At 38.7% G+C, this 14,069-nt stretch overlaps 1 protein-coding gene across 1 annotated transcript in view; it reads left to right on the top strand.

Annotated features, from left to right (window-relative positions):
• LOC125462409 (uncharacterized) overlaps positions 1 to 14,069 on the top strand; it is a 320,685-nt gene that overhangs the window by 257,681 nt on the left and 48,935 nt on the right. The window contains exons 145-154 of the mRNA XM_059654215.1: positions 146 to 165; positions 1,087 to 1,108; positions 1,196 to 1,223; positions 2,771 to 2,852; positions 4,543 to 4,710; positions 6,781 to 6,992; positions 7,998 to 8,092; positions 9,336 to 9,454; positions 11,141 to 11,308; positions 13,765 to 13,973. Coding sequence (XP_059510198.1) covers positions 146 to 165; positions 1,087 to 1,108; positions 1,196 to 1,223; positions 2,771 to 2,852; positions 4,543 to 4,710; positions 6,781 to 6,992; positions 7,998 to 8,092; positions 9,336 to 9,454; positions 11,141 to 11,308; positions 13,765 to 13,973 — 1,123 coding nt within the window. The remainder of the gene's footprint in view (positions 1 to 145; positions 166 to 1,086; positions 1,109 to 1,195; positions 1,224 to 2,770; positions 2,853 to 4,542; positions 4,711 to 6,780; positions 6,993 to 7,997; positions 8,093 to 9,335; positions 9,455 to 11,140; positions 11,309 to 13,764; positions 13,974 to 14,069) is intronic.

Below are 14,069 nucleotides of genomic sequence, written 5' to 3'. Positions count from 1 at the left end.
TTCAAGTTAATTTCTTGGCTGTAAGATTGCTGTGTATTTTGGTTCTATTTCCATCAAAATGTTTAAATAATTCTTGATAAGATAAAACCATCTGAGGTATTGGGTTTCAAGTGCTTTTTTTAATGATGTTTTTACTTTCTTTCAGATCCTCAATTTAACTTCAGGGTAAGGTACTGTTTTAATACAGTTCTGTGTCAGAAAGTTAATGAAAGAAGTCTCATTAGCCATTCCTGATATGGTTCACTCAATACAATGGCACGTTTTACACCAAAACCTGTTTGGTTAAGAGCTTGGAATGCAAAAAAGCAATGAAAGATTGAGTTTTGTAATCCGTGCTTCTACCAAGCCAATCTTTGTGGTGGAGGTACAGATTCACTAAATTTACCTTTTTATTCTTTCTTGCAAAAAAACTGCTCCACTGAAAGAAAATCTGGATGCATTTGTGCCTGCTCTGTGCCGTTTCAGATTTTGTCCTTTTAATTTTCCATCTGCTGCCTCATGGGCTTGTTTTATTGATCAGCAACAATGGTTGGCACCACAAGAAAGAAAAACTCTTTTTCAACAGCTGCTGGTATGAAACCAAACTGTATCAATTCAACCAGTGGCATTGGAACGCTGCAATGTAGTGCTGTGCAAATTATCTGACCTTCAAGCCCATACGATGCGTTACTTGTTTTTTCATCGTTGCCGTTAATTCATAATCAACATTGGAATGTAAGCCATTGTAACAATATGTAACCCATGCTAATTAAGTAATTGTGATTATTTAGCTTGCATGAAGCTTGTTGCTAATATACATTATTGACAAAATAACAGAAAGCCATAACCATTATTTTTACAAGTTGACACAGCTTTTTTTGTTCACTTAGTATATGTTCTCTGTATAGTTCCCTATTCATTATATATTTTAATGTATTGCATGATATTCGTGTGTGTATGTGTATGATACTTTCATGTAGTAAACATACATTATGCATTTGAATTCATATATTTATATGTATATATTGTCTTCAAGGATGTATGTAGTTTATTTGTGTCATTGTGAAACTAAAATTAAGTATTAACCTTTACGCTTTATTTTGATAGTGTGGAAATACTACATTTAATGGTAGGTACATTTTATGTAAAACTCACTGTTTAATTTTCTTCATACATTTCTAGTATTTTAACATCTTGTTTTTTACATTTCTATCAGAAACAGATGCATGTGCAGGAGTAAACAGGTAAGCATTTGAGGAAAATTAATATCCACATTGCTTCAATTGAAATTATTGATTTGTTCTGTGAAACGTGGTTCCAGCCTTCCTTTAGGAATCTGTTTGTAAAATCTAGCTTTACATATTGTTATCCCAATTTAACCCCCTAACTTTCAATGTTCCTTCTATTGTTTTTCCCTTTCTGTACACCCCATTCATTGCATTGTGCGGCACCTTCGAGCTCATTGACTGGCTGTAAATGCAACCATCCTAAAAGTGGGCTCTATATGACCTGATAATTCCACCATGTGGTATTTTCCTGCTTACTGCAAGGTTATCCGTTAGCACAGCCTGATACAGACATTGTTCATGGGCTCACAGTACTGAGCTGTACTGGACTACAGATCAACAATATCCACACTTTAGTATCTGTTCCAAGTAGCTGCTCTTCAGGTATGAGTCTGAGCATGGAGTGGGGGAAGCACCTTCATCTTTAGCGAAAATTACAGTTTTGCCCAATCCAGTTCTCAAGCAACTTCTGTAATACTGCGCCCATCATTGTAATGGTTAGTAGAGAATAGTAAGCAGCAGGGACTCTGGAAATACAGTACCTTCTTCTTAGTGTTGGGGCTGAATGTACCATCTCTATCATCAAATGGATTTAGAGTAGAGACATAGAGCCATACAGCATGGAAACCGACCCTTTGGTCCAACAAGTCAACGCCAACTATGTTCCCAAACTAAACTAGTCCCACCTCCCTGCGTTTGGCCCATATTCCTCCAAACCTTTCCTATTCATGAACTTATCCAAATGTCTTTTAAACGTTGTGACTGTACCTGCATCCAACACCTTCTCTGGCACTTCATTCCACACCCAAACTACTCTCTCTGGAAAAAAGTTGCCCCTCATGTCCTTTTTCAATCTTTATTCTCTCACCTTAAAAATATGCCCCTAGTTTTGAACTCCCCCCACCCTAGTGAAAAGACCCATGTCATTCACCTTATCTATGCCCGTCATGATTTTATAAACTTTAGTAAGATCACCCCTCAGCCCCATACCCTCCAGTGGAAAATGTCCCAGTCCTTCCAGTCAGTTTTTATAACTCAAACCCTCCGTTCCCAACAACGTCCTGGTAAATCTTTTCTGAACGCTCTCCAGTTTATTAATATCCTTCCTAAAACAGAGCGAGCAGAACTGGATACAGTAGTTTAGAGTTCAAACCTAAGAAGTTCATGGTCATGAGGCTCATCATATTGCTTGCAGCTCTTCCAATTCACTAAAGATCATTGAATGATTACTGTACAAAAGGAGTCCATTCAACCTGTCGTACTTGTGTTAGCTGAATGCGTGAGCATCATGCCTAATTCCCTGCCTTTACCCTGTAGCCTTTTTCCAACTTCAGACAATGATCCAACTCTCTATTCAGACCACAAGTTAATGTGACTCTGGGCGGCAGAGTGGCTCTCACTTAATATATTTAGGGTTGTATTGATGGCTTTTTTGTTAAAAAGCAACTTCGATCTTAATACAATGTTTCTTTAAATAATAATTTTTATTTCCCTCCCACCAACAGTTCAGCTGTGAACAGTTTTCTGATGTCCGTTAACAGTTCCCAGCTATGTAATTTCAACATTGCAGAATATGCATGTGCTCAGGTGAGCTTTAACGTGACCCACACTTTCACATTAGAATGACAGACTGCAGCTGGAAGTGTTCCTCCTTCTGAGAAATGTGGTACAAATACAATGCACTTACTTGCATTGCAAAAAAAACACAATACTGTTTTAAATGGACATGTGTCGCACACTTGGACAACTCAAAAGGAGCAAAGAGGGATCTTATAACTAAGGCCTTTGTGTGACATGTTGCCTTCGATGTGGACCCAGTGCAATTTTGAATGAAAACAAAATTGTTATTAATGCAGCCACAATCTTTAAATCCAGATTATATTCTACCTAATGCTTGGAAAATAATGACTTTCACCACTTGTGTTCTTCATTGTCTAATTTGAACAAATATTTAGCATCTTATCATATACAGTGTATTGTTAACCACTGATACCTAAATATTCTGTTCTTAATTGTACAGATGTATCGTTCAAGGTGACAAAATAATTGGGAGATTTCTGAAGTTATGAATGCCTTTAATATGTGACTTGGGGAAAGAATATTTCCTCTGGTTGTTCAGTAAATAATGAGAGTTTATCAATTTAAGATAGTCATTGAAAGCATATTTTATCCAAAAAAATTGTTAGAGGTTAGAACACTTCTCTACATAGTAATTGAGGTAGGAATTATTACATTACATGAGAAAATAAAATAAATATTTATTACAGGACATTATATAGAAATCTGGTGAAAGAGCAAAACAGTATGGTTTGTTTTAGATTGCTCTAGCCCTGTTTATGATAAACCAAAGAATCCTGTACTCTAAACTTAAATATTCATAGATTAGGCAACAGTGCGGTGGCTCAGCGGTTAACACGGCTACCTCTCAGCACCAGGCACCCAGGTTCGATTCCAACCTCAGGCAACTATCTGTGTGGAGTTTGCACATTCTCCCCATGTCTGTGTGGGTTTCCTCCCACAGTCCAAAGATGTGCAAGTTAGGGTGGATTGGCCATGCTAAATTGCCCTGTAGTGTGTAGGTTAGGTAGATTAGCCATGCAACATGTAGGGATAGGGTAGGGAGTTGATCAGGGTGGGATGCTGTTCAGAGGGTCAGTGTGGATTCGATGGGCTGAATGACCTGCTTCCACACTGTAGGGATTCTATGTTGAAGATCATCATGGCATCCCAGTCAAAATTAGCTATTTTTAAATTAATTTTGTTGTGCTTTTAAAGGCATGGCCTCAAAATCAAAATGAATTAGCATCAAGTATCAGTACCAGGTATTGCTAATTTATCCTGTTATTTTACCCACCAGGCATTTCAGATATAAGTTCAAAACCTGAAAAAAAAGAGTGAATCATGGCCCCAGAATTTAATGGGGATTGCAGTGTTCTTGTAAACAGACTAAGCCCATTGTAACCACTCGAATATAATAGCTTCACATGAAATTGGCTTTTGGATTTACGTAATATTGAATGGATAACAAGGAGAAAAGTTGAATTTATACCTCATAATGTTGCTCCAAAGCGTGCTAAGGAATTTTGCAGTTAACTTATTCAGCTAATAAGTTAAGGATTTGAAATCCCAAACAGTCAAACTACCATTGTGCTGTTCTCTGCTAATTTAGTTTCTGTTTTCCAAAACCCTGAACTGCTGAATCTATAAAGACAGATAAACAAAGTTAAATATATTGAGATGTATTACCGTAACCTTTTTCTAATGGGTTCTTTTGCAGGGTAATCTACTACTGGAAGGTCTAACCAGTGATCACTTGACCTCTATATTCAATTGCTTTACTACCTCGAAGACTTTAAAAAATCAAGATGAAATTGCACTAGGTGTATTCATTCAGAAGCTGGACAAAACTACCCTGAACGAGGCACTAGACAAGTTCAACAACATGGTAAATGACAGTTAAACATTAGATGAAAGCAATGTTCAATTGAACCAATAAACGTATTTTGTACAATGATGGAAAAGTTTGCATTTGTACCATTTATAACTGTTAGAGACAGAGTGTGTTTTTCTAAGTGCAGTGACTGTGGAAAAAGACAACCACAATTTTGCAAAGGAGATCCCACAATCGTTGATTTTGGTTCTGTTGGTTGAAGTAGCAGCATTGGCCAAGGCATTGAAATTGTGAAATGTTCTTGATATAGCAGTGATCAAAATAAAACACAGAAATTTCCAGGCCTGGTATATGCAGATAGTGTTACATCTCTGCAAAGCCAAATGGCTTATTTAGCCAAATTACTTTGCAAAAATCTAACGTCATTTATTTGTAATAATCAGAAAAGATTAAGGAAAGATGCCAGTTTAATTCATAGATTTTCAAAATTTAAATTAAATTTATTAAGTAAATAACGACCAAAAAATGAAGTCTTTATTGAAAATGCAACTGAAAATTTGGAGCCGAATTATCAGCCGTGAGGCATGTCAGGATCTGGAACGTTTAGGATTTAAAAGTCATAGTTTCAGAGATCATCTGTGGAATGCCGAACCTGTTCCCTTCTAGTTGTTATGGATGAGGGAGGTTGCAAACATAATTTTCACTTGGATATTTTGGCAAACATGAAGCATTACTGCAAAGTTATTAATGTTACCATGAGTCAAAGATACTTATCATTCCGTAATGTTTAAAACTTTGAGGCCCTGCGCCACAATATGCATAATATCTCAGTTTCCCTGTGTCACCTTCCATTTCACCCCCTTATGCTTCATAAGCAGTTTTTGAAAGTTGGCGGGTGACTTGTTTCTATTCATGTTCAATGGTGCCGAAATTGGCTGGCTAATCTGGAGACTCTGTCACGTGTTAATACTTGAAGGGTTAGGTAGGTGGATTGCTTGGATTGTCAATGGGTGTTGCCTTTAAGTTTCTGCCCCTTTAAGGAGCTGATGGCTCTCTGTGGCCAGGTACTAGCAGGTTCCAAGATGGCTACCATCTACCTTTGCGTATAATGCCAGGTGGAGGTAGCTCCCAGCTTGTGGAGATCTTGCTCCCTGCGTCACGAGAGCATTTACATTTTAAAACAGGATCACAAAAGCAACACAATTGAGGCTTCAGGTCAGGACTCTGAAATCACCCAGGCACCAGACTCCTGAACCCACTTTGAAAGTACCCCACATGAACTCTAACTACAAAGTTGTGGATTTGAATATCCTAGACGCTGAATGCTGTTCCTTGTCTTTCAAAGCATATCTGAGGGCACAGGACCAGTTTCCATTTTTATTGTAAGAGTCCCATAATTGGACATCTAAAAATTTAAATGAAGGACTTTAAATTAACTTTATAATTGTGGAATTCCTGTTCTAGATGTCCATAGATACCTCCCCCCATAAGCAGTAAGCACACTTGCCAAACAACATTTTCATCCTTTATGAACATTTATAATTAATTTACTTATAATTCCTTTAAAATCCACACATATATCTGTCTGCACATAGTTACTGATGGAGTCTTTAGTGAAAATTAGTAATAGAGCACCAACGGTACTGAATGGTGTCTGTATTTCCATGCTGTCCATTGTAGCTTATCAATTGCCATTTCAATAAACAAGTCAGAATGTGAACTGAGATAACAAAGTGTGGAGCTGGATGAACACAGCAGGCCAAGCAGCATCTTAAGAGCGCAAAACCTTTTCTGCTCCTAAGATACTGCTTGGCCTGCTGTGTTCATCCAGCTCTACACTTTGTTATCTCGGATTCTCCAGCACCTGCAGTTCTCATTATCTCTGATAGAATGTGAACTAGTGTAAGTTTTCAGACTGAGTATTAACTGTTTTAGTGATTCATTTTCTACATAGTAACTTATTGCCAAATTATCATAGAGGTGCAAGGGAATATTTTGTTATCACATTAATCTGAGTGATTATATAATTTGTGTTTATCTTAATTCTGGAATGAAGAGAAATTTCATGTACCTGCAATAGGATCTCTTTCTCTTTGAGTTTAAACATGTCATGGTTTGTTGCAGACCTTCAGCACATCATCAATTCCATTAATGACAAAGATCACATTCATGAACGTCCTGTGGGAGGTCGTGAAGACCAGTGAAAACTTAACCAGTTTAGATTTCCTGACAAAATGGTTCCAGGAGCGATTCAGACCTTTCCTTGCTGGTATTCCCAAGTCGGTGCTGAGCTGCCTTCTGATCAGGAACGCAACATGCGAAGGTTACCAAGCTGTGTAAGTGTATGGCTCTTTCTCACCATATATAATGCAACAGATTCTAGTTACTCACCAGTAGGGCTCACAACATTCTCCAGTGTCTTTGTCTTTGTTCTTGGAAAGCAATAAGACATTGTTGGGTTGTATGTTGAGATATTGAAAACAGCACTTTGGTTGGCATGGTTGGATTCCAAGTTTGACTATGAGTGAACAAAAAATCCAAAACTAAACTAATCTAATACTGTGTGTTACACATTTGTATAACATTAACCAAAAATTTGGTAGAAAGCCATAATGTCAGTGGATTATTTCCCATCGAACCTCAATGTAACGCACATTACTGCCTTCAGAACAAAAGAGATGGACAAAATGTGGGGAAAAAATCATTGTTAATATTTCACCTCACAATGTGTTTACATTGGGGAGGAATGTTGAAGTCTGCCGAAGATAACTGCAAATTTGATAGCATTGGTCTTCTTTTAAATGCCACTGAAGAGATATAGATAGCAAATGGACAACTTATTGTGGCTCAACAGTAAAGAAGGAAACAAAATGAATTAACTTTGATACTAAGTCTGTCAGCAGGTCAGATCTTATCGTGGAATGTTCCACTCCTCCTGGCACCATAACAAAGATATTTATTTGCCTCAGCTTTATATAAAAAAAAGTTGCTGCTTTAAAGGTTTGCCAGTTCAGCCGCTCAAAGCTTGGCAAAAATTGACAGTGTGCTTGACAGTTTCCGCATTCTTGCACCTGAAATTTGTATTTGAACCCTAGCAACAGGCATGGGATTCTTAATTTTATGTTAATGCAGCATTTTGCTGATCACAGGTGGGCAAGTTGGTCATCTCTTTATAGGCTAACCTGAAAGTTTACATGAAATGGACTTTAGACATCAATAAATTGTATTTGTAACAGAGGTGCACAGATCTGGCCTCAGTATTGAGCATATTGTTATGTCTATCAGATGAATAAAGATGTGACTTCTTTTTAAATGGTTTTATAATTTTTTTTCCATACCAGCATAAAGGGACTCAATAATGAATTCAGTGTGATGCCACAGGCAACAAGAGATACTGTGCTAAATATGTGGATCCTTATCTACCTTAATACCACAGGTAAACCAGTAAGGCCCTTGCAAAACAGGGAGAAAATTGAACTTACAACTTGTTCAATTGCTTCTGTAAAATTGCAGTGAAATTGCATATTTCCTTGATCTGGCAAGTTATAAGCATCTTGGAAAAGATAATTAATGACAGATAAGCTTTTCTTATTTTTCAAAGAGATCATTCCTTGGTGTCGCAACTCGAACTAATGTCTCCACTTTATTGGCTCCAGTTTGGTCTTATCTCATGTATGGAAATATTTGTCTTAACTATCAGATCTGATCTCATTTAGAACTTTCACATCTCACATCTAAAAATTTGGTAAACTTCTGTTTAAAAAAAGCTCAATGGTAGTTCATCACGCATCTTTAAGCATCAATAACTAATCAGTCTTTGCTGCAACTTTATTTTGAATTTCATTTTATTTGCCAAAATATAGCCAGTGCTCTCAGAATGTTTGTTCACTCCTATAAAATGTACAGCTTCTCACTTCTCTCATTCCCCGCTCTAATACTCATCTCGCTTACATCAACTCATTCTTTCCCAGGATTCCATATTTTTCCACTTTTTGAGGCACATAATTCCTGAGCTTGGCATCATCAAATCATTGCACCTTGATTTTTCTCACTTTACCTCTACATTCTTGGTTGTGCACCTTAGTCAACTCTTCTCTCATTTTTAGCTGTGTATTTCATGATTGTATTGTTCAGAATTTCTCCTTCTGACTTCCTCAATCAATTAGACTTCAGAAAGTAATGTAACTTGTTACATCAAAATTGTACAAACAATTAATGTAATGGTCTCTGGGGATTTGAATGAAATGGTCTCGCAATGTGTTTTTAAGTATATATTTAAGAAGCAATATGCATAAGCAGCTTGCAACTAAGTCTAGAACTGCTGCAAGTTTTCAGAGTTTATTGCTGAGAAGTCCCTTTATATATCACGTAAATTACACTTCTACTGTAGTTCTGCTCATGAGATGACTCAACATTAATGGACAGGTATCTAACTGTATTTCTCACAATGAAATAGTAGTTAACTACTCAAATGCACTTTTGACATGCTGCGATTGAAACCAGACACAACTTTTTTGGAGGATTCATGTTTAGCAGTCTAGCTGGAAGTAGAAACACAGCTTTCTTACTTTCAATGTAAGAGACTTGAGGAGCACTGAACACTTAAAATGTCACGTGTTCTGCGTAGATACAAAGTTCATGACAATCCACCGAAAATACCTTCTTCCTTTTAACTAAAGGTGCCGGTTGTATCACCAACACTAATGGGTCCAGAGACTGGCTGCTGAAGAACTGGGGAAGATTTGGTCAACTTGTTCAGATAAAGAGCCTAACCATGCTGAATTCAAATTTCAGTGGAGTAAGTTATTGATTTTTTTTTCTCTCTCTAGAAACTGGGAAGCTAAGTATGAAAGTTTGATTTTAAAAATGCTGATTAGTTACCTGATCAACTACAAAGTTGCAGGACGAAAGAAATTAGCCTGGCCTTTTACCAATGGGTTTGATAGTTTACGAGACAAAGTTTTCCAATAAAGCTACTAGTTTGTTACGTCCATTGCTGTAAGAAACCAAATAGGTTATCCACCATTTGTTGAAATGGTCTCTCTTCTATCGAAGATGTTTTCTTCCACCAAATGCAAGGGTAATTCTAGCATTTCAAAATGGAAATCAGAAAAATGAAGGTCAGACTTTTTTCAGAGGTTTTTACTTAACAACTGCAAGATTGCTTTCTTGCATTCTCCTACACCAGTATAGACACCAGCAGATTTTCTCGCTTATTGAACAAATTAAACAAGTAGAAGACATTTATGTTGTACTTTTATAAATACAGGATGTATCAAGGTGCTTTACAAACTTTGCTGTACTTTCAGAAGTGCAATCGCTTTTATAATATGGGAAAGTAGAAATTAAATTATATGCAGCAACCTCTGAAAAGCAGCAGAGTGATAATGAGTAGAAAAGCTGCTTTTGTGACGTTGCAAGACACTGGGGATAATTCACCTGCTTTCTTTCAAGATATACTATTTATGTCCACTGGGAGGGCAAAGGAGGGTTCCATGGAATGTTTCATTCATAATAAAAACATACCTTCAACAGTGCAGCAATCCGTCAGTGCTCCATTTGAGCATCAGTTCAGATTGTGTGCGCAAATCCTGCAATACATCTTCAACCCCAACCTTCTCAGGCAGGCATTCAAACAACAGGGTACACAGGACAGGAACCAGGCTTGAAAAACTGTTGTTGTCCATCACTTTGGAATTGATTACTAATGAGCTTGAAGAGACTATGGCCTTCCAGCTTTTCCTTTCACCCCTTGGTGAAATGCCCAGCTCCAACTGGATGTGGATGTGGATGTGTACATGTGCGTTATCATTTCCTGATGTGGCACATTGATACTGTACTGTACAGTGTAACTTTGTAGTTATCCCAGCTATTGAATTACATCTTAATATTCAGCACATGCACTGTAACAGAAGAATCACTGTAAATATAAAGAATGAAGCAATGTCTTAGAATTGGAATGATTTTAAACATGTGATAACTTCCCACACTCTTAAATGCCTCCATTTAAATGTCTACAGTTCCTTGCATACTTCAGTGCACACGTCTGTCTATTGTTGGGACCTGTGCCATTTTTGGCATTGATGCTAATTGCCGTATGATAGTGTAACATTAAGCCATTACTACAGAATGTGGATGATTTAGAATTTGGGAGAGAACAGCCAGTGACAGTGACGAAATATGAACGAGTAACAGAAGCCTCTTAATCATTTTCTTGTTAGTCATCAGATATTTTGCCATTTCTGCATTTCCCCCAGCAGTACCAGGGATAGGTATTTGTCACTCTTCATATTAAGCAAAATTCTTCCTGTGTGTGGTCATATTTTGAAGGTAACAGAACAAAATCATTGGGCGATTGACCCGACGCGAAAAACTTCAGCAGTTACTTTATGGGAAATTTGTGACAGAAGTGAATAGTACTGCTTGGAGGTATATTATTCCTTTGTACATATTGCACAAATTTAACAACTTCAAATTTCTTTAGTTTGACGTGTTGGACTTACTCACTCCAAGGCAACTGTCTGAGCTGACTGTGAACTCAAATACTTTGAGCAATGCTGTCAATATCAACAAGATCCTTGATACACTTTCAAACAGACGCTTTAGTGAACTGAGCGCCTACATGAACCATTTTGTCACTGACACGCAAACTGTAAGTTGGCTTTTTAAACAAAAATCATTTGTTTGCACGTTCTGAACATCACTGGTACTTTTCTCGTCTACCCCAATTATAACCAAGTGGCTTGCTGTGGGCAGCAATTTAAAATGAAACGTGGAACTAAGGTCGTATAGAACACAGCAGGCCAAGCAGCATCAGAGGAGAAGGAAGGCTGACGTTTCTGGTCGAGACCCTTCTTCAGAAATGGGGGAGGGGAAGGGGGTTCTGAAATAAATAGGGAGAGAAGGGGAGGAGGATAGAGGATGGATAAAGGAGAAGATAGGTGGAGAGGAGACAGACAGGTCAAAGAGGTGGGGTTGGAGCCAGTGAAGGTGAATGTAGGTGGGGAGTTAGGGAGGGGATAGGTCGGTCCAGGAAGGATGGATCTCAAGGAGGCGGGGTGAGGTTAGTGGGTAGGAGATAGGGGTGGGGCTTGAAGTGGGAGGAATGGATAGGGAGGCAGGGACGAGCTGGGCTCGTTTTGGGATGCAGTAGGGGGAAGGGAGATTTTGAAGCTGGTGAAGTCCACATTTGATACCGTTGGGCTGCAGGGTTCCCATGCAAAATATGAGATGCTGTTCCTGCAGCTTTCGAGTGGCATCATTGTGGCAATGCAAGAGGCCCATGATGGACATGTTGTCCAAGGATTGGGAGGGGAGTGGGAGCGACTGGGAGGTGCAGTTGTTTGTTGCGAACTAAGCGTAGGTGTTCCGCAAAGCGGTCCCCAAGCCTCCGTTTGGTTTCCCCGACGGAGAGGAGGCCACAGTGGGAACAGCGGGTACAATATACCACATTAGCAGACGTGCAGGTGAAGCTGGATATAGAAGCTAGACAGGTTTACTCCCCCAAAGAGCATCAATGAATGTATTGGGTTTTTATGACATTCCAATATTTAATTCATCTAAGGCTTTGGAGTAGATCTGTAGCTTGGTTTGTGGGTGTTGAGATTGGTTGGCTCGCCGAGCTGGTTTGTTGTTCTGCAGACGTTTCGTTATCGTGCTGGGTAACATCCTCAGTGCAGCCTCTGATGAAGTGTCGGTGTGTTTTCCCACCTGTTATTTAAACTCTGGGGTCTATTGCGATTACCTAATTTCTGGGTTGCCTCCGTAGTGGAATGTATATGGGGTCAGGTTCAATGTGATTATTAATAGCATGCTTCATGGAGTGCTATGCTTCCAGGAATTCTTGTGCCTGTCTCTGCCTAGCCTGTGCCAGGATCTTGGTGTTGCCCCAGTCGAAGCCATGGTTCTCCTTGTCCATGTGGATTGAGATGAGTGAGTATTGGTCATGTCATTTTGTAGCCAGTTGGTGCTCATGTTCTCTTGTTGTTAGTTTCTTTCCTGTTTGTCCGATGTAGTGTTTACAACTGGACAAACAGGAAGGAAACTAACAACAAGAGAACATGAGCACCAACTGGCTACAAAATGACACGACCAATACTCACTCATCTCAATCCACATGGACAAGAACCATGGCTTCGACTGGAACAACAGCAAGATCCTGGGACAGGCTAGGCAGAGACAGGCACGAGAATTCCTGGAAGCGTGGCTCTCCACGAAGCATGCTATTAATAATCACATTGAACCTGACCCCATATACATTCCACTACGGAGGTAACCCAGAAATTAGGTAATCGCAATAGACCCCAGAGTTTAAAATCCAGGTGGGAAAACACACCAACACTACTTCAGAGGCTGTGCTGAGGATGTTACCCAGCACGATAACGAAACGTCTGCAGAACAACAAACCAGCTCGGCGAGCCAACCAACCTCAGCATTTAATTCAGCTTTTATTGATACCATTGAAATATGAATATTCTATTTTTCATCTCTGTACAGATGCTGCTGAGTTTCTCCAAGTCTACTATTTATGCCCAATCTTTCAACCATGCCCTCTTCCCCTACCCTACCCACCAGCAACACACACTTCTAGAAAGCATGTGTGTTGAGGCGTAAAGGGAATGGGAAACTATTTCGGCTTCATAATACGACCATCGGACGGTTGGATGGCTTTCTCCAAATAATGAAAGAGGTCGTGTGAAAATGCATCCTGCTTTATCGATGCACTTTCATGTAACTACAACAGGAGAAATTTAGAAATCACTGACTGTCTTTGAGATGTAAAGATAAATTGTTGTCCTCCCCTTTAGAAAGCTTGATGGAAGATAATGACATCACAATGAATCCTCATCTTTTTCCACTGTCCTAAAGGCATTATACCAAATATTGCAAGAGAGGAATAAAAGTCTTTATCATGATATGTAAAATCAATCTGAAACCTATTGCAAAAATTGTTCTTACTAAATTGTATAGCATAATTTATTAAATGCATAGTAATCTGTATGGATTTAAATGTGTCTTAAACCTATTATTAGATGTTAATGTTGAGATGTTAAGTAATTGCCCGAGAATATTTAGGATGATTTTTCACCTGATTTCATTTTATTTCAGATGGGTATTTCAGCTATTCAGAATGAAGCAGTGAGGGACTTGATGCTAACAAGGATCTTGCAACAGCTGAGACCCCACTTTCCACAATTTAAAACCACAGATTATGCAGACTGGTTCCAGACTAACTTGCTGCTTCTGTTGCCCAGCATTAAAGCTGATGACCTTGCTCTCATACCCACCAACATTTCCTGTGAATCAAACCAAGCGATGTGAGTACAGAGCCAATTTTGTTTTCTGCTTTCATGGGATCTGAGCCTCACAAGGTTGGCAGTTTATTGCCCACTTCTACTTGAGAAGGTGGCGAG

This window comes from Stegostoma tigrinum, chromosome 23 (assembly GCF_030684315.1).
Source record: "Stegostoma tigrinum isolate sSteTig4 chromosome 23, sSteTig4.hap1, whole genome shotgun sequence".
In the NCBI taxonomy this organism is placed as follows: Eukaryota; Metazoa; Chordata; class Chondrichthyes; order Orectolobiformes; family Stegostomatidae; genus Stegostoma; species Stegostoma tigrinum.
Note: the sequence above shows the minus strand (reverse complement) of the source record. Positions and strands in the feature narration are given on the sequence as shown.